General features: G+C 43.7%; 1 protein-coding gene across 2 annotated transcripts in view; it reads right to left on the minus strand.

Moving 5' to 3' along the window:
- The window catches only part of LOC140738899 (golgin subfamily B member 1-like), a 205,064-nt gene that overhangs the window by 88,299 nt on the left and 89,473 nt on the right, over positions 1-27,292 (minus strand). For both annotated transcript variants that reach the window (XM_073066900.1, XM_073066901.1), the window contains 4 exons: positions 14,126-14,293; positions 13,229-13,351; positions 6,001-6,114; positions 1,733-2,018 (listed from right to left, as the gene is read on the minus strand). In XM_073066900.1, the coding sequence (XP_072923001.1) occupies positions 1,733-2,018; positions 6,001-6,114; positions 13,229-13,351; positions 14,126-14,293 (691 nt within the window). The remainder of the gene's footprint in view (positions 1-1,732; positions 2,019-6,000; positions 6,115-13,228; positions 13,352-14,125; positions 14,294-27,292) is intronic.

Below are 27,292 nucleotides of genomic sequence, written 5' to 3' on the forward strand. Positions count from 1 at the left end.
TAAAAGATTTAGCTTTATAATTCTTAATTTGACTAAAGGTTTAGTAAAGAAAGAACAAAAAAAAGGGCCCATTTCAATGAAACAGGCTAATGTGCACAAATTGGAGCTCACAGTTTCTCTGTCACCAATCCTCCATTAATCTCACCTCGGGCTTTGGCGAATCACGGCCCCCCCCACCCACGATCGTATCCTACAACCTCTTCTCTCCGGCCTCTTCCCTCTTCCTGCTCTCACAAAAGCCCCAAGTGTCCCTCAACAGAGAAACCTCCCCTTATTCCGACCATCCTAATTGGATGGCACATAATTTTCCTATCTCTTATCTTCAACAGTAACCCAAACACAAGCTGAAAAACATGTGGCTCAGACAGAACAGCACAAAATTAAATAGAAAACGTCATTAACAGTAAAAAAATATGAACCAGGGCATTACATTTGTAATTTGATGAAAAGCAACAATAATACATGTAAGGTTATGCTTAATCCAGAAAACAAACAATAGACCAACTAATTTATAGCTAAACATTCATGTAAACTAGTGGTTGCCAACCCGTCGATCGCAATCGACTAGTCAATCTTGGAGACTTTGCCAGTAGATCCCGAAAGAAAAGAAAAATAAATACACAAATACTGTTGAGAGATTGTTTCCGGGTTGAGGGGTTTTAGTTCCATTCTTTCTGCCCAGTGCGCATGTGTATAGCTCCCCCACCCCCCGCATTACACAGTGTACTTCAGTGGTCCCCAACCACCAGGCCGGAGGAAACAATATGAGTCAGCTGCACCTTTCCTCATTCCCTGTCACGCCCACTGTTGAACTTGAATACACGCGAGGTCATTACCCAAGCATGCCAGGGATCACTGGTTGGCCTTGGGTAACCGGCCAGCAGGAAGTGCCGATGCTACTGGCCCGGAGCGCAGACGGGTGCTGCCTCTGAAACTGTTTAGCACTCCAAATGTTTGTGGGGAACCCGGTGCTAAAATATTCACAGACCTCATTCGGGCTCAGGGTTTCATAAGCAGCAGAGCAGCTACCTCGCTGCGATCTACTGAAACAAACTTTTGTCGGCTGATAGATCCTACAAGGGGGGGCTCGTCCTAATGCACTCCTTACTCGGTCAGTTGCTTTTTCTCTGGACTGCGACCGCCACGGCCCCGGTACAGGAACAGACGCGCCTGGCGGGAGGCTGGAGCTCGGGCCCGGAGGCTGTCTAATGAGGCAATGAAGCCCTCAAAACTGCTTCAGTACCCTGACTCCAAGCACCCCGCACTGAAAGACAAACCCATTGAGTTTTTTTCCAGCAGAAAAAACGTGAGCAAACAGGACAGCAGCTGAGAGCCATGTCAACTAAATTGTGGAATAGAGCCGACATAAGGAACCTGCTTCGAGTATCACTGTATTCCCGTCGCATTTAACACCCACACCCCACCTCGTCGGCCGGTCCGCAAGAATATTGTCAATATTAAACTGGTCTGCGGTGCGAAAAAAGGGTGGTGACCCCTGGTGTTTATACGTTATTTCTACTTCCGGGTTGCAGGGTTTTACTTCCGGTCTTTTCTGCCCCGGTGCATATGCATGTAACTAATACTGTTTGTAGATTTGGAGTCGATCTTGCCTTTCACTAAGGCTGAGGTAGGGGATCTTGGGCTTAAAAAGGTTGATGACCACTAATGTAAACAGCATTTGACTGAACCATTCAATAGGAAACAAACTTAATAAATAAGTTGACTTCCTCACCTTTTAACAACTTCACTTCATCAGTTAGGGCTTGGCATATTTTTTCTCGGGCTTCAACTGTGTTTTGCAGCTGTTGACTTTGTGCTGTCAGTTCATCATAGGATGCCTGTGCAGTCTGCAAGGTCTGTTGCAGATACATGAGTGTACAGTCTTTCTCTGCTAACTCTATCTCATGTTTCTCCACTAGCTCTCTCAACCTTGTCTCAGATGACACTTTCTCCAGATCAAATGCAGCTTGCAAAGTAGATAAGTTGTCTTCTAGTTCTTGCAGCTTTTTGTTGAGAACCTGAAAATGAGAGGCAGACAAGATGAACAATGCCTGCATCAAAATCTTCAGATATAAGCACTATTCTTTCATCTCCAGCAAGCACTGATTCAAATCCAAGGAAAAGCTAATTTACAATTATCATCCTGGCAATATCTTGATACAGTAACACTAGATTATCACTTAGTCTACAACATACAAAGAAATCTTCTTGTTGTGGTCCCATTGGGCAATGCCCCACCTTGCTATTACCTCAGTAATTGGGCCTCAATCCGCTCGTTTAATTTCCTATCATTCCCAGTTCCACTAATTACACACACCTGCTTCCCATCAGTAAATGCAGGATAAAAACCCAGGAATCACAACAAGGAGCTGCCAGTTTGTTGGTTGACTTTTGTATGAGTAACCTTGTTTCATGGTTCGTTAGGACTGTCAGTTCCAAGTCCTGCATCGTTTCCTGGATTCTCTATGTGAACCTGGTCTCCGTGTAAAGACTCTCCTAGACACCTATTCCACGCTCGCTATGGTGCTAATACCTCCTGACTCTGTCTCCGCGCCTGCGTCCTGCACTTGGGTTCATCCCCAGCCACGTCCTTGCAACAGACTCTGGATGGAATGATGAGACACTATGGGAAGTGTTACGACTGGGTCTCTCTAACAAGATAAAAGATTAATTAGCGGCAAGGGATGACACTGACAGCCTGGACTCCTTGGTCTCTAGTCACTAGGCTAGATAATCCCACTACCCCTCATTAATTTGGTATTTGAACCACTTCATGGAGCCATCTTCTCGAAGTTGGACCTTCGTAACGCATACCATCTAGCAAGGATGAGGGAGGGGGATGAGTGGAAGATGGCCTTTAATACCCTTCTGGGCCACTTCGAATACTTGGTCATGCTGTTTGGCCTCACCAGTGCTCCTGCCATCTTTCAAGCCCTAATCAATGATGTGCTGAGGGACTTTATTAATTGCTTCATATTTGTTTACCTCGATGATTCCTTAATATTTTCTAGCAGCCCCCAGGAACACATTCACCATGTCTGTCTAGTCCTCCAGAAAAACCAGTTACTTGTGAAGGCCAAAGAATGCAAGTTCCACATTCCTTCAGTCAGCTTCCTGGGCTACATCATTGAGAGTGGACCCCGAGAAGATCTGGGCGGTGGAAGAATGGCCTAGGCCCACAACCCACATGCAACTTCAGCATTCCTGGGGTTTGCAAACTTCTACCGCCAATTTATCAGGGACTACAGTCGAGGGACAGCCTCCCTTGCCTGGCTTACCTCATCTACCACACCTTTTTGTTGGGACTCAGAAGCTGACTCGGCGTTCACTGGCCTGAAAAGGAGTTTCACAACCACTCCCATCCTGATCCATCCGGACCCTACCCACCAATTCATTGTTGAGGTGGATGCCTCTAGACTCTGGGATAGGAGCAGTCCTGTCCCCAATGATCAAGTTTGGACAAAAAGCTTCACCCCGTGCCTTCTCTTCTTGCCGACTGTCCCCTGCCAAGCGGAATTACAACATGGGGAATCGGGATCTACTGGTGGACAAACTAGCATTAAAAGAATGGAGGCACTGGCTGGAGGGGGCGGAACACCCATTTGTGGTGTGGACTGATCATAAGAACCTGGGTTATATTCAGACTGCCAAATGTTTGAACTCCCACCAGGCCTGTTGGGCATTATTTTTTGGACGGTTCAAGTTTTCCCTCACATACCGTCCAGGGTCCAAGAATGGGAAGCCGACACGCTCTCCTGCCAATACGACTCCAAGGAGGACACTTCCAGCCCAGAGACTATCCTCCCACCATCCTGTGTGGTGGCAACCCTCACTTGGGAGATCGAGTCCAACGTAAAGGAAGCCCAACGGGATGACCCTGACCCCTGCAATGGACCCGGCGATCGCCTGTGTGCCCCCGATTCCGTCAGATCTCAGGATCTCCAGTGGGGACATGCACCTCAGTTCACCTGCCACCCTGGGAGTGATTGGACCCTGGCTCTCCTGAAAAGACACTTTTGGTGGCCTTCCATGAAGGTGGATACCCATTCCTACGTCTCGGCATGTTCTGTCTGTGCCCACGGAAAAGCCTCTCATTGGTCACCTGTCCCTGGTCACACATCGCTCTAGACTTCGTCACTGGTCTACCCCCTTCCCGTGGAAACACCACTGTCTTCACCGTGGTAGACCGGTTCTCCAGGACGGTGCACTTTGTAGCCCTACCTAAACTCCGTTCTGCTCAGGAAACTGCAGACCTTCTCATACACAACACCTTCCGCCTCCACTGAATCCCCACGGACATCGTCTCCAATCGAGGTCCCCAATTTGTCTCACAGGTATGGAAGGCCTTCTGTCAAGCCTTAGGTGCATCGATCATCCAGCTTCCACCCCCAGATGAACGGGCAAACGGAACGGGTCAACCAGAACTTGGAGGCAATGCTACGTTGTGCACAGCAAACAACCCGTCTACCTGCAGTGACCATCTCCCATGGGTTGAGTATGCTCACAACTCTGGTGAGTTCTGCCATTAGAAGGTCTCTCTTTGAGTGCTCCCTTGGGTACCGACCCCCGCTGTTCCCCGCACAAGAAGAGGAGATTCTGGTGCCATCTGTTCAGGACTGTATCAATCGGTGCCTTAAGGTTTGGGAGGAGACGCGCACGGCCCTACTCAGATCAGCAAATTGCAATAAGAAGTCTGCCAACCGACATCGGACTCCAGCGCCTGAGTACCAACCTGGGCAGATGGTGTGGCTTTCATCTAAGGACATCCCACTCAAAAATGAACCTAGGAAATTCGCCCCATTGCTTCCTGGGACCTTTTCAAGGTCGAAAGGGTCATCAATCCCACAGCAGTCTAACTTAAACTGCCAAGATCTATGTGCATCCACCCTACCTTTCATGTTCCCCAATTAAAGCCAGTTTCCATCAGCACCTTGTGTCCTCCAACTGAAACTTCGCCCACCTACCCATTTCATCGGCATACACCGTCCGACGACTACTGGATGTGTGCCATCGGGGCAGCAGGGGTTTCCAATACTTGGTAGACTGGGAAGGGTACGGTCCAGAAGAGCGTTCCTGGGTTCCCCACTTCATCCTGGACCCTTCCCTCATCCAGGACATTCATCAGAACCATCCAGACAAGCCTGGAGGCTCCCATTGACAGTACCCCCCCCAACCCACCCATGATCCTATTGGGCAATGCCCCACTTTGCTATTACCTCGGTAATTGGGCCTCAATCCCCTCGTTTAATTTTCTATCATTCCCAGTTCCACTAATTACACACACTTGCCTCCCATCAGTAAATGCAGGATTTAAACCCTGGAATCACAACGAGGAACTGTCAATTCGTTGGTCAACTCTTGTATGAGTAACCTCATTTCATGGTTCTTTAGGACCGTCAGTTCCAAGTTCCACATCGTTTCCTGGATTCGCTATGTGAACCTGGTCTCCGCGTAAAGACTCTCCTAGACACCTATTCCACGCTCGCTACAGTGCTAACGCCTCCCAACTCTGTCTTTGCGCCTGTGTCCTGCACTTGGGTTGGACCCCAGTCACATCCTTGCAACACTTTTGTTTTTAAAATCAGTTTCTCAACAAACTCATTCTTCTCTTCCTACTATAATTTTAAGATACTTTATATGTAATGAAAATACAAGATCAATGACCATGAATTTACTGGCCTCTTAACTGATGATGTTGGGTCCTATACATGTTTTTAAGGGAAGGAATCCTGTTGCTCTTAACCAGTCTGGCCTTTACCCAACTCCAGATCCCTACTTAAAGTGACTAATTTCGAACTTATGAATACTATTCTAAGTTGCTCAACTGTCAAAGCAATCAAAAAAAAGTCAGTAAAAGATGGTCACTTTTTCCCCTCTGGTGCTCTTTACATCTACAGATCCTCACAGTTGAACTTGAAGTTCTCAATAAAAATGGAAAACTAATTATTTCAAGGCAGCCTTCTATATAAAGCTGCAAGTTCCAGAAATGAGTAACAATACCTTTTTCTCCCAATCACAGTTATTCAGCTCCTGCTGCAGCATTTCCACCACACGAGTCCTCCCCACTAAGGCCTCCTCCTTCTCTTCCAGCTTTCTTTGTAAAGATTTCACAGTCTGCAACACAAAACACACCAAAAAAGTAAACAGCAGGGATTAAAGGAAAAACAAACATCACAGTAATTTTTTTCAAGACATTACTGATGAACACTCTCTGAAGAGTTAGGAGTGGAATGAAAACAATGCAAGTACTTTCTGCACCTATTCACATGCACATACATTCAGTAGTTCACCATATAACATATACATGTACAGATTACTGAAAAATATATTAAGAACAATAAAGCTTCCTGGAAGTCTCTTTATAACTCAGCCATCTCAAATAGTGCATAGTTCCCTGAAGGTGGAGTCTCATGTAGATAGGGTGGTGAAGAAGGCTTTTGGAACGCTGGCCTTTATAAATCAGAGCATTGAGTACAGAAGTTGGGATGTAATGTTAAAATTGTACAAGGCATTGGTAAGGCCAAATTTGGAATATTGTGTACAATTCTGGTCACCGAATTATAGGAAAGATATCAATAAATTAGAGAGAGTGCAGAGACGATTTACTAGGATGTTACCTGGGTTTCAGCACTTAAGTTACAGAGAAAGGTTGAACAAGTTAGGTCTCTATTCATTGGAGCGTAGAAGGTTGAGGGGGGATTTGATCGAGGTATTTAAAATGTTGAGAGGGATAGATAGAGTTGACGTGAATAGGCTGTTTCCATTGAGAGTAGGGGAGATTCAAACGAGAGGACATGATTTGAGAGTTAGGGGGCAAAAGTTTAAGGGAAACACGAGGGGGTATTTCTTTACTCAGAGAGTGATAGCTGTGTGGAATGAGCTTCCTGTAGAAGTAGTAGAGGCCAGTTCAGTTGTGTCATTTAAGGTAAAATTGGATAGGTATATGGACAGGAAAGGAGTGGAGGGTTATGGGCTGAGTGCGGGTAGGTGGGACTAGGTGAGATTAAGAGTTCAGCACGGACTAGGAGGGCCGGAATGGCCTGTTTCCGTGCTGTGATTGTTATATGGTTATATGGTTAAATACAGAATAGTTTGGTTACCCTTATCCTTTAAAGTCTGGGCAACTAAAATTGTATAAACCTCACCTTACTGCATAGTGTCAGAAGTTACTCTTCCCAATTCTCGTCATGCTCCTGAATTTCAACCTGCTTATTTCCATATGCATCACAGTGACTAAATGTCTGCACAACCAATTAAATAATGACCTTTAGCTGTCAATTTCTTGTCAGGTAATAACTATCCTGTTCTATAGACATTTACTATTTTCTTTTTTTATACACACTGCCCCATTTCTCCTATCTCAACTCATTCACTAAAACATCTGAATCTTTTTGAAATTATTCAAATCTGCAAGCTTTTCCTCAGCAGGACTTTCATTTTGATTATGGGTTTCCCCTGGTGTTCTCACTAATATTTACTCTTCAGCTTATACCAATATACAGGTTATCTAGCATTGTTGTTTGTTGGAACTTGCACAAATTTGCTCCATGAACAGTTACACATTTAAATAGACTGCAAGTTGCAGCATCCTCACAGGTTCCTACAAATAAAAGTTCTTTCTAACCCACAACTTTGGGTCACAGCAAATTTAATATAATTAAAGAGTCAATATTTCAAGTGAATGGGCTTAGATAGGAGAAATATAACCATATAACAATTACAGCATGGAAACAGGCCATCTTAGCCCTTCTAGTCCGTGCCGAACACTTACTCTCACCTAGTCCCATCTACTTGCACTCAGCCCATAACCCTCCATTTCTTTCCTGTCCATATACCTATACAATTTTTTTTTAAATGACAAAATCGAACCTGCCTCTACCACTTCTACTGGAAGCTCGTTCCACACAACTACCATTCTCTGAGTAAAGAAGTTCCCCCTCGTGTTACCCTTAAACTTTTGCCCCTTAACTCTCAACTCATGTCCTCTTGTTTGAACCTCCCCTACTCTCAGTGAAAAAAGCCTATCCACATCAACTCTATCTATCCCCCTCATAATTTTAAATACCTCTATCAAGTCCCCCCTCAAACTTCTACGCTCCAAAGAATAAAGACCTAACTTGTTCAACCTTTCTCTGTAACTTAGGCGCTGAAACCCAGGTAACATTCTAGTGAATCTCCTCTGTTCTCTCTCTAATTTGTTGACATCTTTCCTATAATTCGATGACCAGAACTGTGTACGATACTCCAAATTTGGTCTCACCAACGCCTTGTACAATTTTTTAGATTTAGGTAATTTTTTAGAATTAGGAAATGCCCATCAGTCTGACATACGACTACGAGAGCTGAGCCAGTCCATGCCCGCTACTGTCTTGGACGGCTGGCCACGAGGCTCTCGGCAGATCCAGCAATAGACTGTGGTTTTATAGATGAGGACAGGGGTTCATGTGGAAGATATTAGTTTCTACGTTATTGATTCTTTGTTCATACCCTGATTCTTGGGTACCCTTGGCTGTCCCAGCATAACCCATCCTTGGACTGAAAGCAGGGAAGAATTATTGCTTGGTCCAGTCATTGTATGAGCGTTTGTTGGTGGCATGGTGATCTAACACCTAGACTCTCCTGTGACAACCAACCAATAAGGGTGCAGCCTTCAGTATGAGGTAACTTGAAACCTTCTGGAGATCTAGTCCTGCCCTCAAGGATTGTTAAGCCATTTCCTACCAACGGGACAGTGTGCATTCAACCACTGTCTAGATGGGACTGCCTGACAACTAGAGAGGGAATCACTAAGTCAGGAAAGGACCAAGGACATGTCTGAGCAATTAAACTTAAGGAATCCAGCTGCCAGATGTCAAGAAAGGAAAAGACTCCTTTACGTAGATCCTTGAAGCCTATTCCCGGGATGGTGGGGGGGGTGGGGGAGGATCATCTGTAATGTCTTGCTGATATCGCCTAAGGATACAGACAGGGACTCTGATTTGGTCGCTGTTTCTATGAACAAACTTTGTGAGCTTAGAGAGAGGACTCTGTCGAATCACTCCTGCCACCTAAGAGGCCTAAGAGTCATTATGAAATTATGAAGTGCCAAACGCTTACTCTCACCTAGTCCCACTGGCCCGCACTCAGCCCATAACCCTCCATTCCTCTCCTATCCATATACCTATAAAATTTTACTTTTAATGACAATATCGAACCTGTCTCTACCACTTCTACTGGAAGCTCGTTCCACATAAACACCACTCTCTGAGTAAAGAAATTCCCCCTTGTGTTACTCTTAAACTTTTGCCCCTTAACTCTCAACTCATGTCCTCTTGTTTGAAACTCCCGTACTCTCAATGGAAAAAGCCTATCCACATCAACTCTATCTATCCCCCTCATAATTTTAAATACCTCTATCAAGTCCCACCTCAACCTTCTACGCTCCAAGAATAAAGACCTAACTTGTTCAATCTTAGGTGCTGAAACCCAGGTAACATTCTAGTAAATCTTCTCTGTACTCTATTTTGTTGACATCCTTCCTATAATTTGGTGACCAGAACTGTACACAATACTCCAAATTCGGCCTTACATAGAAAATAGGTGCAGGAGTAGGCCATTCGGCCCTTCGAGCCTGCACCGCCATCCAGTATGATCATGGCTGATCATCCAACTCAGAACCCTGTACCTGCTTTCTCTCCATACCTCCTGATCCCTTTAGTCACAAGGGCCATATCTAACTTCCTCTCAAATATAGCCAATGAACCGGCCTCAACTGTTTCCTGTGGCAGAGAATTCCACAGATTCACCACTCTCTGTGTGAAGAAGTTTTTCCTCATCTCGGTCCTAAAAGGCTTCGCCTTTATCCTTAAACTGTGACCCCTCGTTCTGGACTTCCCCAACATCGGAAACAATCTTCCTGCATCTAGCCTGTCCAATCCCTTTAGAATTTTATACGTTTCAATAAGATCCCCCCTCAATCTTCTAAATTCCAGTGAGTATAAGCCTAGTCGATCCAGTCTTTCTTCATATGAAAGTTCTGCCATCCCAGGAATCAATCTGGTGAACCTTCTCTGTACTCCCTCTATGGCAAGAATGTCTTTCCTCAGATTAGGGGACCAAAACTGCACACAATCTTCTAGGTGCGGTCTCACCAAGGCCTTGTACAACTGCAGTAGAACCTCCCTGCTCCTGTACTCAAATCCTTTTGCTATGAATGCCAACATACCATTTGCCTTTTTCACCGCCTGCTGTACCTGCATGCCCACCTTCAATGACTGGTGTACAATGACACCCAGGTCTCGTTGCACCTCCCCTTTTCCTAATCAGCCACCGTTCAGATAATAATCTGTTTTCCTGTTCTTGCAACCAAAGTGGATAACCTCACATTTATCCACATTAAATTGCATCTGCCATGAATTTGCCCACTCACCTAACCTATCCAAGTCACCCTGCATCCTCTTAGCATCCTCCTCACAGCTAACATCGCCGCCTAGCTTCGTGTCATTCGCAAACCTGGAGATGCTGCATTTAATTCCCTCGTCTAAATCATTAATATATTAATATATAACAACTGGGGTCCCAGAACTGAGCCTTGCGGTACCCCACTAGTCACTGCCTGCCATTCTGAAAAGGTCCCGTTTACTCCCACTCTTTGCTTCCTGTCTGCCAACCAATTCTCTATCCACGTCAATACCATACCCCCAATACTGTGTGCTTTAAGTTTGCACATTAATCTCCTGTGTGGAACCTTGTCAAAAGCCTTTTGAAAATCTAAATATACCACATCCACTGGCTCTCCCCTATCCACTCAAAAAATTCTATAAGATTCGTCAGACACGATTTTCCTTTCACAAATCCATGCTGACTTTGTCCAATGATTTTACCTCTTTCCAAATGTGCTGTTATCACATCTTTGATAACCAACTCTAGCATTTTCCCCACCACCGATGTCAGACTAACCGGTTTATGATTCCCCGGTTTCTCTCTCCCTCCTTTTTTTAAAAGTGGGGTTACATTAGCCACCCTTCAATCCTCAGGAATTAATCCAGAATCTAAGGAGTTTTGAAAAATTATCACTAATGCATCCACTATTTCTTGGACTACTTCCTTAAGTACTCTGGGATGCAGACCATCTGGCCCTGGGGATTTATCTGTCTTTAATCCCTCCAATTTACCTAACATCACTTCCCTACTAACATGTATTTCCCTCAGTTCCTCCATCTCACTAGACCCTCGGTCCCTTACTATTTCCGGAAGATTATTTATGTCCTCCTTAGTGAAGACAGAACCAAAGTAGATATTCGATTGGTCTGCCATGTCTTTGTTCCCTATGATCAATTCACCTGTTTCTGACTGTAAAGGACCTACATTTGTCTTGACCAATCTTTTTCTTTTCACGTATCTATAAAAGCTTTTACAGTCAGTTTTTATGTTCCCTGCCAGCTTTCTCTCATAATCTTTTTTCCCTTTCCTAATTAAGCCCTTTGTCCTCCTCTGTTGGTCTCTGAATTTCTCCCAGTCCTCAGGTGTGCTGCTTTTTTTTGCTAATTTATATGTTTCTTCTTTGGACTTGATACTATCCCTAATTTCCCTTGTCAGCCACAGGTGCACTACCTTCCCTGGTTTATTCTTTTGCCAAACTAGAATGAACAATTGTAGTTCATCCATGCGATCTTTAAATGCTTGCCATTGCATATCCACCGTCAACCCTTTAAGTATCATCTGCCAGTCTATCTTAGCTAATTCACGTCTCATAACTTCAAAGTTACCCTTTTTTAAGTTCAGAACCTTTGTTTCTGAATTAACTATGTCACTCTCCATCTTAATGAAGAATTCCACCATATTATGGTCACTCTTACCCAAGGGGCCTCACACGACAAGACTGCTAACTAACCCTTCCTCATTGCTCAATACCCAATCTAGAATGGCCTGCTCTCTAGTTGGTTCCTCGACATGTTGGTTCAGAAAACCATCCCGCATACATTCCAAGAAATCCTCTTCCTCAGCACCCTTACCAATTTGGTTCACCCAATCTATATGTGGATTGAAGTCACCCATTATAACTACTGTTCCTTCACTGCACGCATTTCTAATTTCCTGTTTAATGCCATCCCCAACCTCACTATTACTGTTAGGTGGCCTGTACACAACTCCCACCAGCGTTTTCTGCTCCTTAGTGTTATGCAGCTCTACCCATATCGATTCCACATCCTCCAGGCTAATGTCCTTCCTTTCTATTGCGTTAATCTCCTCTCTAACCAGCAATGACACCCCACCTCCTTTCCTTTCCTGTCTATCCCTCCTGAATATTGAATATCTCTGGATGTTGAGCTCCCATCCTTGGTCATCCTGGAGCCATGTCTCTGTGATCCCAACTATATCATATTCATTAATAACTATCTGCACATTCAATTCATCCACCTTGTTACGAATGCTCCTCGCATTGACACACAAAGCCTTCAGGCTTGTTTTTACAACACTCTTAGCCCTTATACAATTATGTTGAAAAGTGCCAATGCCTTGTATAATTTTAACATTACATCCCAACTCCTATACTCAATGCTCTGATTTATAAAGGCCAGCATACCAAAAGCTTTCTTCACCACCCTATCCACATGAGATTCCACCTTCAGGGAACTATGCATCATTATTCCTAGATCACCCTGTTCTACTGCATTCTTCAATGCCCTACCATTTAACATGTATGTCCTATTTGGATTATTCCTACCAAAATGTAGCACCTCACACTTATCAGCATTAAACTCCATCTGCCATTGTTCAGCCCACTCTTCTAACTGGCCTAAATCTTTGTGCAAGCTTTGAAAACCTACTTCATTATCCACAACGCCACCTACCTTAGTATCATCTGCATACTTACTAATCCAATTTACCACCCCATCATCCAGATCATTAATGTATATAACAAACAACATTGGACCCAGTACAGATCCCTGAGGCACACCACTAGTCACCGGCCTCCAAACTGACAAACTGTTATCCACCACTACTCTCTGGCATCTCCCATCCAGCCACTGTTGAATCCATTTCACTACTTCAATATTAATACCTAACGACATGTATTGTAAATACCATGATGACAGAATTTCTCTAAGCACATTAGCTTACCCTAAGCATTTTCTATTTATTATTACTTGTCTTTATGGTTAAATCAAGTCTCACTCTCTCATCTAACCTCTTCCCATTCAGTCTACTGTAAATATTAGCTCATTACTACTTGAGCAACACTTACTTGCTGTAGTTCTTTGTTGATCTCGGAGCCAGATGCTAACTGGACAAGCTCCTCTTCATGTTTTTGAATGCACTCTTGGAATCGTGAATCCTTTTCCAGAATGACCTCCCGAAGTGACAACAGCTGTAGTCACAAAAAATGTACATGCAACCACAGATTGAGCTATAGAAAGAACCAGAGGCTTTTCATCTAGCCTGAGCTATCAATGCACAGGTCCCAAATAAAATTTGTTTGAATCCTCTATTTTGAGTTCGTTCCTATAACATAATGCTTCCATCAGTTCATTAATTAACACAAAGTCTAATTTTCAAAATCCTCAAAAGATTCAAAGGTTCATCAATTATCAAAGTATGTATGCAGTATACATCTGAGATTCTTCTCCAGTAAGCCATGAAACAAATAAAACCGCTGAAGCAATTTCAAAGAGAAACAGCAAACCCAACACCCCCACACACAAAAGAGCAGCAACACGATCATCAACCACTTCCCCCAACCCCTCCCTTGCACAAAACACAACAAGAACATCAGCCCCCAAAGACCCCTCCACCTGCACAAAAAACTAAAAACAAGACCCCCCCCCCAAATCTCCCTCTCCCGCAAAAAGCTAACATAAATATAACAAGAACATCAAACCCCAAGCACCCCCTGCCCCGACACAAAAAACAATGAGAAAGAACGGATGACACAAGATATAAAAAACCAGAATCCATAAATGCAGGACCTCAGTAACATCCTCCAAAAATCACTGAAAGAGACAGACACTGCCCGAAACGGTTGCCTGAAATGGAAATGACCCATGCTCCATCTGCCCTGGGAATATTTGATGGAAGAATGGAGAGGATATGGAGGTGCTTGCCCTGTGTTCTGCCTTTTCTGTCTCAGGAATTAAATCTTTACCTCTCGTGCATGTTCAGCTTCTTTCTGCTTCAGAAGTTCACTAGCAGCCTGAAGCTGGTCTTTCATACCCTCTGCAGTCGCCTGCAGAGTCCGAAAACTGTCTTCTTGTTTCTGCAGCTGACCTTTAAGGTTTTCAATCTCGTTGTGCAAGGGATGTTCCACACCAACCTGTCAAAACAGTTTAAGAGGAAGAACAAGTTCAATGCAAGTGAGTAATACAATAGATCGATATAATTCCTTGACATAAATTCTATAAAGGCCAAAAAAGGAACACTTCACATAGTTAGGATGACACAGTGAAATGAGAATCCCAATCTAGTTCACTGCAGGAAATAACAGGAACTACCTCTAACACAGCCAAAAATTAGCCATTTCACTTCATAAGACCATAGGATATAGGAAAAGAATCAGGACATTTGATCCATCATGTCTGCACCGCCATTTCATCATGGTTGATCCTGTTTTCCTCTTGACCCCAATCTCCTGCCTTCTCCTTGTATCCCTTCATTCCCTGACCAATCAAGAATCTATTAACTCTGCTTTAAATATACATAAAGACTTGGCCTCCATAGCTGCCCGTGGCAAAGAATTCCACAGATTTACCACACTATAGCTAAACAAATTTCTCTATTGTAAAAAGACGCCCCTCTATTCTGAGGCTGTGTCCTCCAGTTGGATACTTCCTCCATAAGACGCACTCTCTCCTCATCCACTCTATCAAGGCCTTTCACCATTCAATAGATTTCAATAGGGTCACCCCTCATTCAGAATCAGAATCAGGTTTTTTTTATCACTGGCACGAGATGTGAAATTTGTTAACTTAGTAGCAGCAATTCAATGCAATACATAATCTAGCAAAGAGAAAAAAAAAAGTAAATTAATTACATATATTGAATAGATTTTAAAAAATGCAAAAACAGAAATACTGTATATTAAAAAAAAGTGAGGTAGTGTCCAAAGATTCAACGTCCATTTAGGAATCGGATGGCGGAGCAGAAGAAGCTGTTCCTAAATCGCTGAGTGTGTGCATTCAAATTCCTGTACCCCCTGCCTGATGGTAACAGTGAGAAAAGGGCATGTCCTTGGTGCTGGAGGTCCTTAATAATGGACAACGCCTTTCTGAGACACCACTCACTGAAGATGTCCTGGGTACTTTGTAGGCTAGTGCCCAAGACGGAGCTGACCAGATTTACAACCTCCTGCAGCTTCTTTCAGTCCTGTGAAGTAGCCCCTCCATGCCAGACAGTGATGCAGCCTGTCAGAATGCTCTCCACAGTACAATGATAGAAGTTTGAGTGCATTTGCTGACATGCCAAATCACTTCAAACTCGTAATGAAGTATAGCCGCTGTCTTGCCTTCTTTATAACTACATCGATATGTTGGGACCAGGTTAGATCCTCCGAGATCTTGACACCCAGGAACTATTAATAAGAAATAGGAGCAGGAGTAGGCCATCTGGCCTGTCGGGCCTGCTCCACCATTCAATAAGATGCAGCCTCATCAGTACCCTGTACAGTTGCAGCATTTCTTTCCAGATGCCTCACTACTTCTTCTTTAATGATAGCTTCAAACATTTTCCCCAACTACTGATGTTAAACCAACTGGCTTATTGTTACCTGCCTTTTGCCTACACCCTTTTTTGAACAGTGGCATGACATTTGCTGTTTTTCAATTCACTAGGATCTGCCCAGAGTCCAAAGAATATTAGTAAATTATCACCAAGCCTCTGCTATAACTTGTGCTACTCTTTCAGTACCCTGGGATGCATTCCATCAGGACCAGGAGACTTGTCTATCTTCAGATCTACAAGTTTGCTCAGCACAACCTCTTCAGTGATAGCTATTGTATCAAGGTCCTCACCTCCCATCGCATCCATTAACATCTCCTTGACATGTTAGACGTGTCCTCCACCATGAAGACCGACACAGAATAGTCATTCAATGCCTCTGCCATTTCTTCATTACCCATTACCCAATATCAATTCCCCCTTCTCATCTTCCAAGGGACCTACATTGACTTTAGCCACCCTTTTCCACTTTATATAATTATGAAAACTTTTACTATCTGTTTTTATATTTTGTGCTAACTTATTTTCATAATCTAGCTTTCCTTTCTTTTTGCTCGCGTAGTGATTCTTTATTACTTTTTAAAGAGTTTTCCCAATCTTCCAGTTTCCCACTACTCTTGGCGACTTTGTATGCACGACCTTTTAGTTTGATACCTTCTTTTATTTCCTTATTTATCTAAGGGTGGCTCTTCCCACCCTTATTGTCCTTGCTTTTAATTGCAATATACTTTTATTGAGCACTGTGAAAAATTTCTTTGAAAGTCTTCCATTGTTCCTCAACCATCCCACCATATAACCTGTGCTCCTAGTCTACACTAGCTAAATCCTCCCTCAACCCATTGTAGTCTCCATTGTTTAGACATATTTCACTGGTTTTAGATCAAACTACTGCACCCTCTATTTGTATGAGAAACTCAATCATACTGTGATCACTCTTTCCAATAGGATCCCTAACTCCAAGATCACTAATTTTACCCATCTCATTGCACAGGACCAGATCTGAGATAGCACGTTCCCTTGTAGGTCCAGTAACATGCTGTTCAAGAAAGCCATCATGGATGTATTCAGAGCCATCAAATGCTCATCATAACGAGCTGTTTAAACATGGAGCCATTTTCATGAACGTACTTTAAACCCTCTCCAGTTTCAGCACATTTTTTATAAGAGGCCCAAAACTGTTCACAATACCCTGAGAGGCCTCACCGGTGTTTTATAAATTCTCAACATTACATCCTTGCATTTTTATTCTAGTTCTCTTGAAATTAATGCTGACATGTATTTGCCACACAGACTCAACCTGCAAATTAACCTTTAGTGAATCCTGCACAAGGACTCCCAAGTCTCTTTGTGTCTTTTTGTATTTTCCTTCTCTCCCTTCTTGAAAAGTGTAGTGACATTTGCAATTTTCAGTCTTCCGGTACCATTCCTGAATCTAGTGATTCTTGAAAGATCATTACTAATACTTCCACGATCTATTCAGCCATCTCTTTCAGAACTCTGGGGTGTACACCATCTGGTCCAGGTGACTTTTCAGACTTTTCAGTTTCAAAATAATCTTCTCTCTAGTTATAGTAACTTCATACACTTCATGCCTCCTGACACTTGAACTTCCACCATACTGCTAGTGTCTTCCATAGTGATGAATGATGCAAAATACTTATTCAGTTCATCTGCCATTTCCTTGACCCCTATTTCTGCCTTTCCAGCATTCTTTTTCCGGTGGTCCGATATCCACTCTTCTCTCTCTTTTACACTTTATGTATCTGAAGAAACTTTTGGTATCCTCTATAACATAATTGGATAGCTTACTTTCCTATTCCATCTTTATCTTCTTAATGACTTTTAATTGTCTTCTGTTGTTTTTTTTTAAAGCTTCCCAATCCTTTAACTTCCCACTAATTTTTGCTCTAATATATATGGCAAATAGCAAAATGGTACTTCAGAGGATGACAATCTTATGCAAATTAATGCAGCATAGACAATATTTTAATTTGCATCTAAACTGTAGTGCACCTGTCTAGGAACACTGACAGGTAAAAGTAGAGAGCTTTAGTCTGTACTTAATCCAAGTTAAACTTCTCTTTGAGTGTCCGATAGAATTCTATAAAGGGATCTGTATTTAATATCTATTCTGTACTGTGCCACGGAATAATTGTTGCTTTATGCAATAGAGCCCCCAAGCATGAATTTGATGTTGAAAACATGACAGGCAGTCTGCAATTACTGTATATAGCACCATTACAGTATTGAAACTTCAAGCTTCTTCACTGCTCTTGAATCCCTAAGTTTCCTTTTTTCCATCAATATTCTTTAGCATCCTAGCACTGGTCTTTGCATCGAAAGGACAGGCAGCAAGGCATAGACAGTGTTGTGGCTCTGTTGGCAACAGGTGGAATTACATTTTTAGAAAGAGGTGATGTAGGGTCGGAAAATGACAGATCTATGTGGGTGGGGTTAAGAAGTGCAAGGGTAAAAAAAAATATCATTATAGAAATCACATATAGGCCTCCAAATAGTAGCCAAGATGTGGGGTTGAGATTGCAAAGGGAGCTGTAAACTGCATATAATAAGGGTGGAAGCGAGGCAAGCGGGTAGGGGTCTGTGCCAGGCAAAAAGCAAACCCTAGCCGGCTGGCTCTCCCGTCCATTCTGCTCTCCAATGTCCGCTCCCTGGACAATAAATTGGACTACATCCGACTCCAACAAAATACTCGGCAGGAGTACAGAATCTGCTGTGCGTATGTTTTCACAGAGACATAGCTTACCAATGGAATCCCGGACGCTGCCATTCAGCTGGACAGGCTCGCCTTGTTTCAAGCGGACAGGGATGCAGCTCCTTCCGGTAAGACTTGCGGTGGTGGCTTGTGGTTTACATCAATATGGAATTGTGCAAGAACTCGGTGCTGGTTTCCAGATACTGCTCATCGCTAGCAGAGTTTGTGACTGTTAGATGCAGACCGTTTTATTTACCACAGGAATTCACCAATGTCCTCATTGTTAGTGTCTACATTCCCCCAGCGCTAATGCTAAGGAGGTACTCTGCGAACTGTATGGGGCTATTAGCGAACTGCAGAACGCACAACCTGATGGTCTGTTTATTGTCGCTGGAGATTTTAACCACACGAACCTCAAGTCAGTGCTCCCCAAATTCCATCAGTATGTGGACTTTGCAATGAGGGGGGAGAACGTGTTGGACCTTGTTTACACAAACAACCCCGATGCATACCAGGCGAAGCCCTGCTCCCACCTCGGTTACTCAGACCACATCTCTGTTATGCTAATCCCAGCATACAGACCGCTTGTCAGGTGCTCCAGACCAGTTCAGAAGCAGGTGAAAACGTGGCCAGCAGGAGCCATCTCTGCTCTTCAAGACTGCTTTGAGCACACTGACTGGCACATGTTCAGGGAGGCTGCAACCGATGGCAACTCTACCAACTTAGAGGCGTACACAGCATCAGTGACTAGTTAAATCAGCAAGTGCATCGACGACATCATTGTGTCCAAGACCATCACTATACGCGCTAACTAGAAGCCATGGATAACAGCAGAGGTGCGTGGCTGCTGAGGACCAGTGACTCCGCCTTCAGAGCAGGCGACAAGGCAGCCCTAACAAAAGCAAGGGCCAAACAGTCCCAGGCCATCAGAAAGGCAAAGCGTGCACACGCCCAGCGAATCCACAGCCACTTCCAGGACAGCGGTGACATGCGGCGCATGTGGAAGGGATTTCAGGACATCATCAATTACAGGACAACATCACCTGACTGTGCAGGGTGATGCCTCCCTCCCAGATGCGCTGAACAACTTCTATGCTCGCTTTGAGGCAGAAAATGACGTGGTGCAAGGAAGTCCACCCCTCCTACAAATGACCAAGTGCTGTGTCTCACCATGGCCGATGTGAGAAGAACCCTGTACAGGGTCAACCCACAGAAGGCTGCTGGACCAGACAATATTCCTGGGAGAGTGCTGAGAGGATGTGCAGACCAGCTAGCAGATGTTCTCACTGACATCTTCAACATCTCCCTGAGCAGCACCATCATTTCAAAGTGCTTCAAGGCCGCCACCATCGTCCCCATGCCAAAGAAGTCTTCAGTGTCCTGCCTCAATGATTACCGTCCCGTTGCACTCACATCCATCATCATGAAGTGTTTCAAGAGGCTCGTCATGAGGCACATCAAGACCCTGCTGCCCCCCTCATTGGACCCCCTGCAGTTCACGTACCGTCCCAACTGTTCAACAGATGACGCCATTGTCATCACCCTCCACCTGGCCCTAACCCGCCTGGACAAAAAAGACACATACGTTCGGATGCTGTTCATAGACTTCAGTTCAGCATTCAACACAATCATCCCTCAGAAACTGATTGGAAAGCTGAGCCTACTGGGCCTGAACACCTCCCTCTGCAACTGGATACTAGACTTCCTGAGTGGGAGACCTCAATCAGTCCAGATCAGAGGCAGCATCTCTAACACCATCACACTGAGCACAGGGGCCCCCCAGGGCTGTGTGCTCAGTCCACTGCTGTTCACTCTGCTGATCCATGACTGTGCTGCAACACACAGCTCGAATCACATCATCAAGTTCGCCGATGACATGACCGTGGTGGGTCTCATCAGCAAGAACAACCAGTCAGCATACAGAGAGGAGGTGCAGCGGCTAACGGACTGGTGCACAGCCAACAACCTGTCTCTGAATGTGACAAAACAAAAGAGATGGTTGTTGACTTCAGGAAGGCACAGAGCGACCACTCTCTGCTGAACATTGATGGCTGCTTGATAGAGACCGTTAAGAGCACCAAATTTCTTGGAGTTCACCTGGCAGAGAATCTCACCTGGTCCCTCAACACCAGCTCTACAGCAAAGAAAGCCCAGCAGCTTCTCTACTTTCTGCAAAGGTTGAGGAAAGTCCATCTCCCACCCCCCATCCTCATCACATTCTACAGAGGTTGTATTGAGAGCATCCTGAGCAGCTGCATCACTGCCTGGTTCGGAAATTGCACCATCTCGGATCGCGAGACCCTGCAGTGGATAGTGAGGTCAGCTGAGAAGATCATCAGGGTCTCTCTTCCCACCATTAGATATTTACACTACACGCTGCATCCGCAAAGCAAACAGCATTATGAAGGACCCCACACACCCCTCATACAAACTCTTCTCCCTCCTGCCATTTGGGAAAAGGCACTGAAGCATTCGGGCTCTCATGACCAGACTATGTAACAGTTTCTTCCCCCAAGCCATCACACTCCTCAATACCCAGAGTCTGGACTGACACCAACTTACTGCCCTCTACTGTGCCTATTGTCTTGTTTATTATTTATTGTGATGCCTGCACTATTTTGTGCACTTTATGCAGTTCTAGGTCTGTAGTCTAGTGTAGTTTTTTCTGTGTTGTTTTTACATAGTTCAGTGTAGTTTTTGTATTGTTTCATGTAGCACCATGGTCCTGAAAAACATTGTCTTGTTTTTACTGTGTACTGTACCAGCAGTTATGTTTGAAATGACAATAAAAAGTGACTTGACTTGATTTGATGTCATAATTGTAATGGGAGAGTTCAATATGAAAGGGGATTGGGAAAATAAAGTTGGTGTCGGATCGCAAGTGGGAATTTGTTGAATGCCTACGACAGCAGCTTATGCTTGAGCCTACTTGGGGAAAGGCTTACATTGGGTGTTGTTTAATAACCATATTTTATTAGAGAGCTTATGGTAAAGGAACCCTTAGGAGACAGTGTTCATAATATGATTAAATTCATACTGTAATTTGAAAGGGAGGAGCATAAGTCATATGTGTCAGTATTACAGTGAATTAAAGGAAATTACAGAGGCATGAGGATGAGCTTGCCCAGGTGGATGGAGGGGTGTACTGGCAGGAATGACGGGAAAAGAGAGGTGACCGAAGTTTCTGGGAATAGTTCACAAGATGCAGGTTAGATATGTCCCACAGAAGTTCTCAAATGTCAGAGGTAGGCAACCATGGTTGACAAGGGAAGTTAAGGACTGCATAAAAGCCGAAGAAAAGGCGTATAATGAAGCAAAGGTGAGTGAGAAGTTGGATGATTGGGAAGGTTTTAAAATTCAAAAGTCAAAAAAAGACAACAAAAAAACTACTAAGACAATCGAGCCAATAATATAAAGCAGGATACTGAAATCTTTTTCCAGTTATACAAAGGGTAAAAGGGAGCTGAGAATTGATACTGGACCACTGAAAAATGATGCTGGTGAGGTAGAAATGGGGGAATAAGAAATGACGAATGAACTCAATAGGTGCCAGGGAGAAGAGTGAGTGCCATTGTTATTAAAAAGAAAAAAGTGAAAGGTCTTAAGGTGGATAAGTCACCTGGACGAGATAGAGACTATCCCACAGTTCTGAAAGAGGTTGCTAAAGTGTTAAGAGTCCATTATTAAGGATGATGTTTCGGGGTACTTGGAGACTAGTGATCAAATAAGTCAAAGTCTGCATGGCTTCTGTGAAGGAAAATCTTACCTAACAAATCTGTTGGAGTTCTTTGAGGAAGTAACAAGCAGGGTGCACAAAGGAGAGGCAGTGGATGTCATTTACTTAGATTTTCAGAAGGTATTTGATAAAGTGCCACACATGAGGCTGCTTAACAAGATGCTAGGATCCAGGATGTCATGGACCGATTGCAGGGCATCCTCAAGGGTGAGGGTGAACAGCCGGAATTGGGAGTGCATGTCAGCACGAATGACGTCAGGAAGAAGAGGAAAGAAATTCTGCAGCGTTACTTCAGAGAATTCGGAAAAGGGCTGAAAACCAGGACCTCCATAGAGGTCATCTCCGGTTTGCTTCCAGTTCCTCGTGCTGGTGAGGGCAGGAACAGGGATATATGGGATCTCAATGTGTGGCTGAGTTGCTGGTGCGGCAAGCAGGGTCTTAGATTCTTAGACCACTGGGATCTGTTTTGGGGTAAGGATGAATTGTACAAAGGAGTCGGGTTGCACCCTAACAGGCGGGGGACCAGCATTCTGGCAGGCAGGTTTGCCACTGCTACACGGGTGTGTTTAAATAATAAGTGGGGGGAGGAGACGAACTGGAAATATAAGGATGGAGTTAAAAGGAAAGAGAGAACATAGAACATAGAATAGTACAGCACATTACAGGCCTTTCGGCCCACAATGTTGTGCCGACCCTCAAACCCAGCCACCCATATAACCCCCCAAAATCCCATGACATTACAGGAAAGATACTGGCATGAACAGAGGAATGGCTGACAGGCAGGAGGCAGCGAGTGGGAATAAAGGGGAACTTTTCTGGTTGGATGCCAGTGACTAGTGGTGTTCCTCGGTGGTCAGTATTGGGACTGCTACTTTTCAAATTGATTGTCAGTGACTTAGATAATGGAATTGATGACTTTGTGGCAAAGTTTGCAGATGATACAATGATAATTAGAGGGATAGGTAGTGCTGAGGAAGCAATGTGATTACAGAGGACTTAGACAAATTGGATAAATGGACAAAAAGTGGCCAATAGAATACAATATTGTGAAATGTATGATTATGCTTTTTAGCAAAAGGAACAAAAGTTCAGATTATTATCTAAATGGGGAGAAAATTCAAAGAACAGAGGTGCAAAGGGACTTCGGAGTCCTCGTGCTAAACTCCCATAAGGTTAATTTACAGATTGAGTCTGTGGTAAAGAAGGCCAAATGCAATGTTGGCATTCATTTCAAGGGTAACAGAATATAAAAGCAAGGAGATAATGCTGAGCCTTTATAAGACGCTAGTCAGCCTGCACTGGAAGTATTTTCAACAGTTTTGGACCCCATGTCTCAGAAAGGATGTGTTGTCATTGGAATGGGTCCAAAGGAGGTTCATAAGGATGATTCCAGGAATGAAGGGGTTAACATATGGGAAGCATTTGGTGGCTTTGGGCCTATACTCACTGGAATTTAGAAGAATGCTGGGTATCTCATTGAAACCTACCGAATGTCGAAAGGACTGGATAAGGTGGATGTGGAGAGGATATTTCTTATGGTGGGGGTGTGGGGTATCCAAAACTGGGGGTGACCCTTTAGAACAGAGGTAAGGAGGAATACTTTTAGCCAGAGTATAGTGAATCTATGGAATGCTCCACCACAGACATCTGTGGAGGCCAAGACCATATGTATATTTAAAGCGAAAATTGTTTCCTATTGGTCAGGGCATCAAAGATTATGGTGAGAAGGCAGATGTGTGGGGTTGAGTGGGATCCAGGATCAGCCATGATAAACAGCGGAGCAGATTTAATGGGCTGAATGTCCTAAATCTGTCCGTGTCTTACAAAAGCTGACCATGGAAGCACCCAAGAAAATATGGAACTAGTGACAAAGAAAACAGTGAATGCAAATTTTAAGAGCAATTTCAAGAAAAGGAGAGGTAGAGAGGTTTATGAAGGAAATGCCAGAATTTTGGGACCTGTCAGGTGAAGACATAATCAAAGTTTAAGCAATGGAAATAAATTATAAAAGTTTAGACAGGAGAAATGCAGAGGTCTGGAATAGGTTTCGGGTTGAAGGAAAGAAATGGCACTAATTTGGGAGGCAAATCTAATGAGATATTTTTGATAAAGTCATGCCATTCACTATCAGCTAATGGTTCACTTCATGAAATTTTTAACCAGATTTCTTATGTTTTGAAATCCAAATCAAGAGCCAACTGTTGAGATGACAGAGGAGTTCAGCAATCCAAGTAGACTATAAATAGAACAGAATCCAAAAACCTTAATCCTATCAGAGCAGGTCAAGTCCTAAGATTAAAGGAAAATCTTCTAAACACACTGATTCCACCTTTACTCAGTTGTTCACTTAGTCACTGGGAAACTGAGTAAGACCAGTTATGGTTATCAATGGTCACCTGCACAGTGTCACTACATGATTAGCCATTAATTAGGATTCCAAGCCAAAACTATGTTGATAAACTTCATATGTAATCTAATAAGGTTATGGTTTAATATATTGCATTGGTATGTCATTACATACAGGGCTACAGGGAAGTAGTCACCCTAAGGCCACAGTTAAATGGATGATTGTCAGAAGAGGGAAGGGGGAGACGTCAAATAGTGGAGAGCACCCCTGTAGGCCTCCCCCTCAAAAATAAGTACTCCATTTTAAGTACTGTTGGGGGGGGGGGTAAATCTACGTGGGGGAAGCAACAGCATCCGTGCCTCTGGCAGAGTCTGGCCCTGTGGCTCAGAAAGGTAGGGAACTGAAAAGGATGGCAGCAGTAATAGGGGGACAGATGGGCGATTCTGTGGACACAAAAAGGAAACATGCATGGTAGTTTGCCTTCTAGGTGCCAAGGTCTAAAATGCTTCTGGAATGAGGTGGCAGATAAATGTGTGGCTGAAGAATTGGAGCAGGGTGACAGGAATTCAGATTTCTGGATAATTGGGACTTCTTCTGGGGCAGGTGGGTCCTGTACAAAAGGGATGGATTACACTTGAATCTGAGAGGGACCAATATTCTTACAGGCAGATTTACTAGGGCTGTTTAAATCAATATGGCAGGGGGATTGGAATCAGAATGATAGAGCTGAGGATGAGTCAGCAGGTTTAGAAGTACATGATGGATGTAACATGAATGTAAGGAAGGACAAGCCAATGATTGGGTCCAAAGTAGAAAGAGCAAAGAGTTAAATTGTACCACAGAGGCAAAATTCAAAAGGGTGAAGAATGCAGGACTGAGGGTGTTGTATTTAAGTGTGCATAGCATTCGGAGTAAGGTAGACGAACTCATGGCGCAATTAGAGATTGATTGGTATGACAATGTGGATATTATTGAGTTGTGGCTGAAAGAAGGCCATAGTTGGGCACTTAACATCAAAGGATATACTTTGTATAGAAAGGACAGGTAGGAAGGCAAAGGTGATGGTGTGGTTCTGTTATTAAGAGATGGAATTACTTCTTAAGAAAGAGGTGACATAGGGTCAGAGAATGTTGAGTCTTTGTGGTGGAGTTAACAAATTGCAAAGGTAAAAAGAAATTATGGGAATCATATATAGGCCTCCAATAGTAGCTAAGGTGTGGGGTTAAATTTGCAAAGGGAGCTGGAAAAGGCAAGTAATAAGGGTAATGACACATTTGTAATGGGGTCTGCAACATGCAAGAGGATTGGGAAAGTCAGGGTGGTGTCAGATCGCAAGTGAGGAAATTTGTTGAATACCTACAAGATGGCTTTTTAGAACAGCTTGTTCCTGGGCCTTCTCGGGAGAGGCCATCTTAGATTGGGTGTTGTATAATAACCCAATCTTATTAGGGAGCTTAACATAAAGAAACCCTTAGGAGGCAGTGATCATAATATGACTGAATTCATACTGCCATTTGAGAGGGAGAAGCACAAGTCACATGTATCTGTATTGCAATGGAATAAAGCGAATCACATGGCCATGAGGGAGGAGCTTGCCCAGGTGGATTGGAGAAGGATGATGGCAGGGATGATGGCAGAGCAGAGAGAGCTGAAGTTTCCCTGAATAGTTCACAAGGCGTAACTGATACAGGACTTTGTGATATGGTGCAACTCAAACTACCTGCGTCTCAATATCACCAAGACCAAGGAGATGGTGGTGGACTTTAGGAGATCTAGGCCTCATATGGAGCCAGTGATCATTAATGGAGAATGTGTGGAGCAGGTTAAGACCTACAAGTATCTGGGAGTACAGTTAGACGAGAAGCTAGACTGGACTGCCAACACAGATGCCTTGTGCAGGAAGGCACAGAGTCGACTGTACTTCCTTAGAAGGTTGGCGCCATTCAATGTCTGTAGTGAGATGCTGAAGATGTTCTATAGGTCAGTTGTGGAGAGCGCCCTCTTCTTTGTAGTGGCGTGTTGGGGAGGAAGCATTAAGAAGAGGGACGCCTCACGTCTTAATAAGCTGGTAAGGAAGGCGGGCTCTGTCGTGGGCAAAGTACCGGAGAGTTTAACATCGGTAGCTGAGCGAAGGGCGCTGAATAGGCTACGGTCAATTATGGAAAACTCTGAACATCCTCTACATAGCACCATCCAGAGACAGAGAAGCAGTTTCAGCGACAGGTTACTATCGATGCAATGCTCCTCAGACAGGATGAAGAGGTCAATACTCCCCAATGCCATTAGGCTTTACAATTCAACCGCCAGGACTTAAGAACTTTTTAAAAGCTATTATTAATGCTTTTTGAGATAGTGATTTAGATGCATATCATATTTTTTTACTGAGTTAAGTATTGTATGTAATTAGTTTTGCTACAACAAGTGTATGGGACATTGGAAAAAAGTTGAATTTCCCCATGGGGATGAATAAAGTATCTATCTATCTATCTATCTAAATATGTCCCAAAGAGGAAAAAGTTCTCAAACAGCATGGGTAAGCAACTGTGGCTGACAAAGTTAAGGACTCCATAATAGCCAAGGAAAGGGCATATAAGGTAGCAAAAGTGAGTGGAAAGTTGGATGATCGGGAAGCTTTGAAAATCAAACAAAAGGCAACTAAAAAAACTAAAAAAAGAGAAAAGATGAAATACAAAAGCAGACTAGCCAATAATACAAAGCAGGATACCAGTTTCTTCAGTTATATAAAGAGTAAAAGGGAGGTGATATTGGACCAGTGGAAAATGATACTGGTGAGGTAGTAATG

Source organism: Hemitrygon akajei, chromosome 14 (assembly GCF_048418815.1).
Source record: "Hemitrygon akajei chromosome 14, sHemAka1.3, whole genome shotgun sequence".
Lineage (NCBI taxonomy): Eukaryota > Metazoa > Chordata > Chondrichthyes > Myliobatiformes > Dasyatidae > Hemitrygon > Hemitrygon akajei.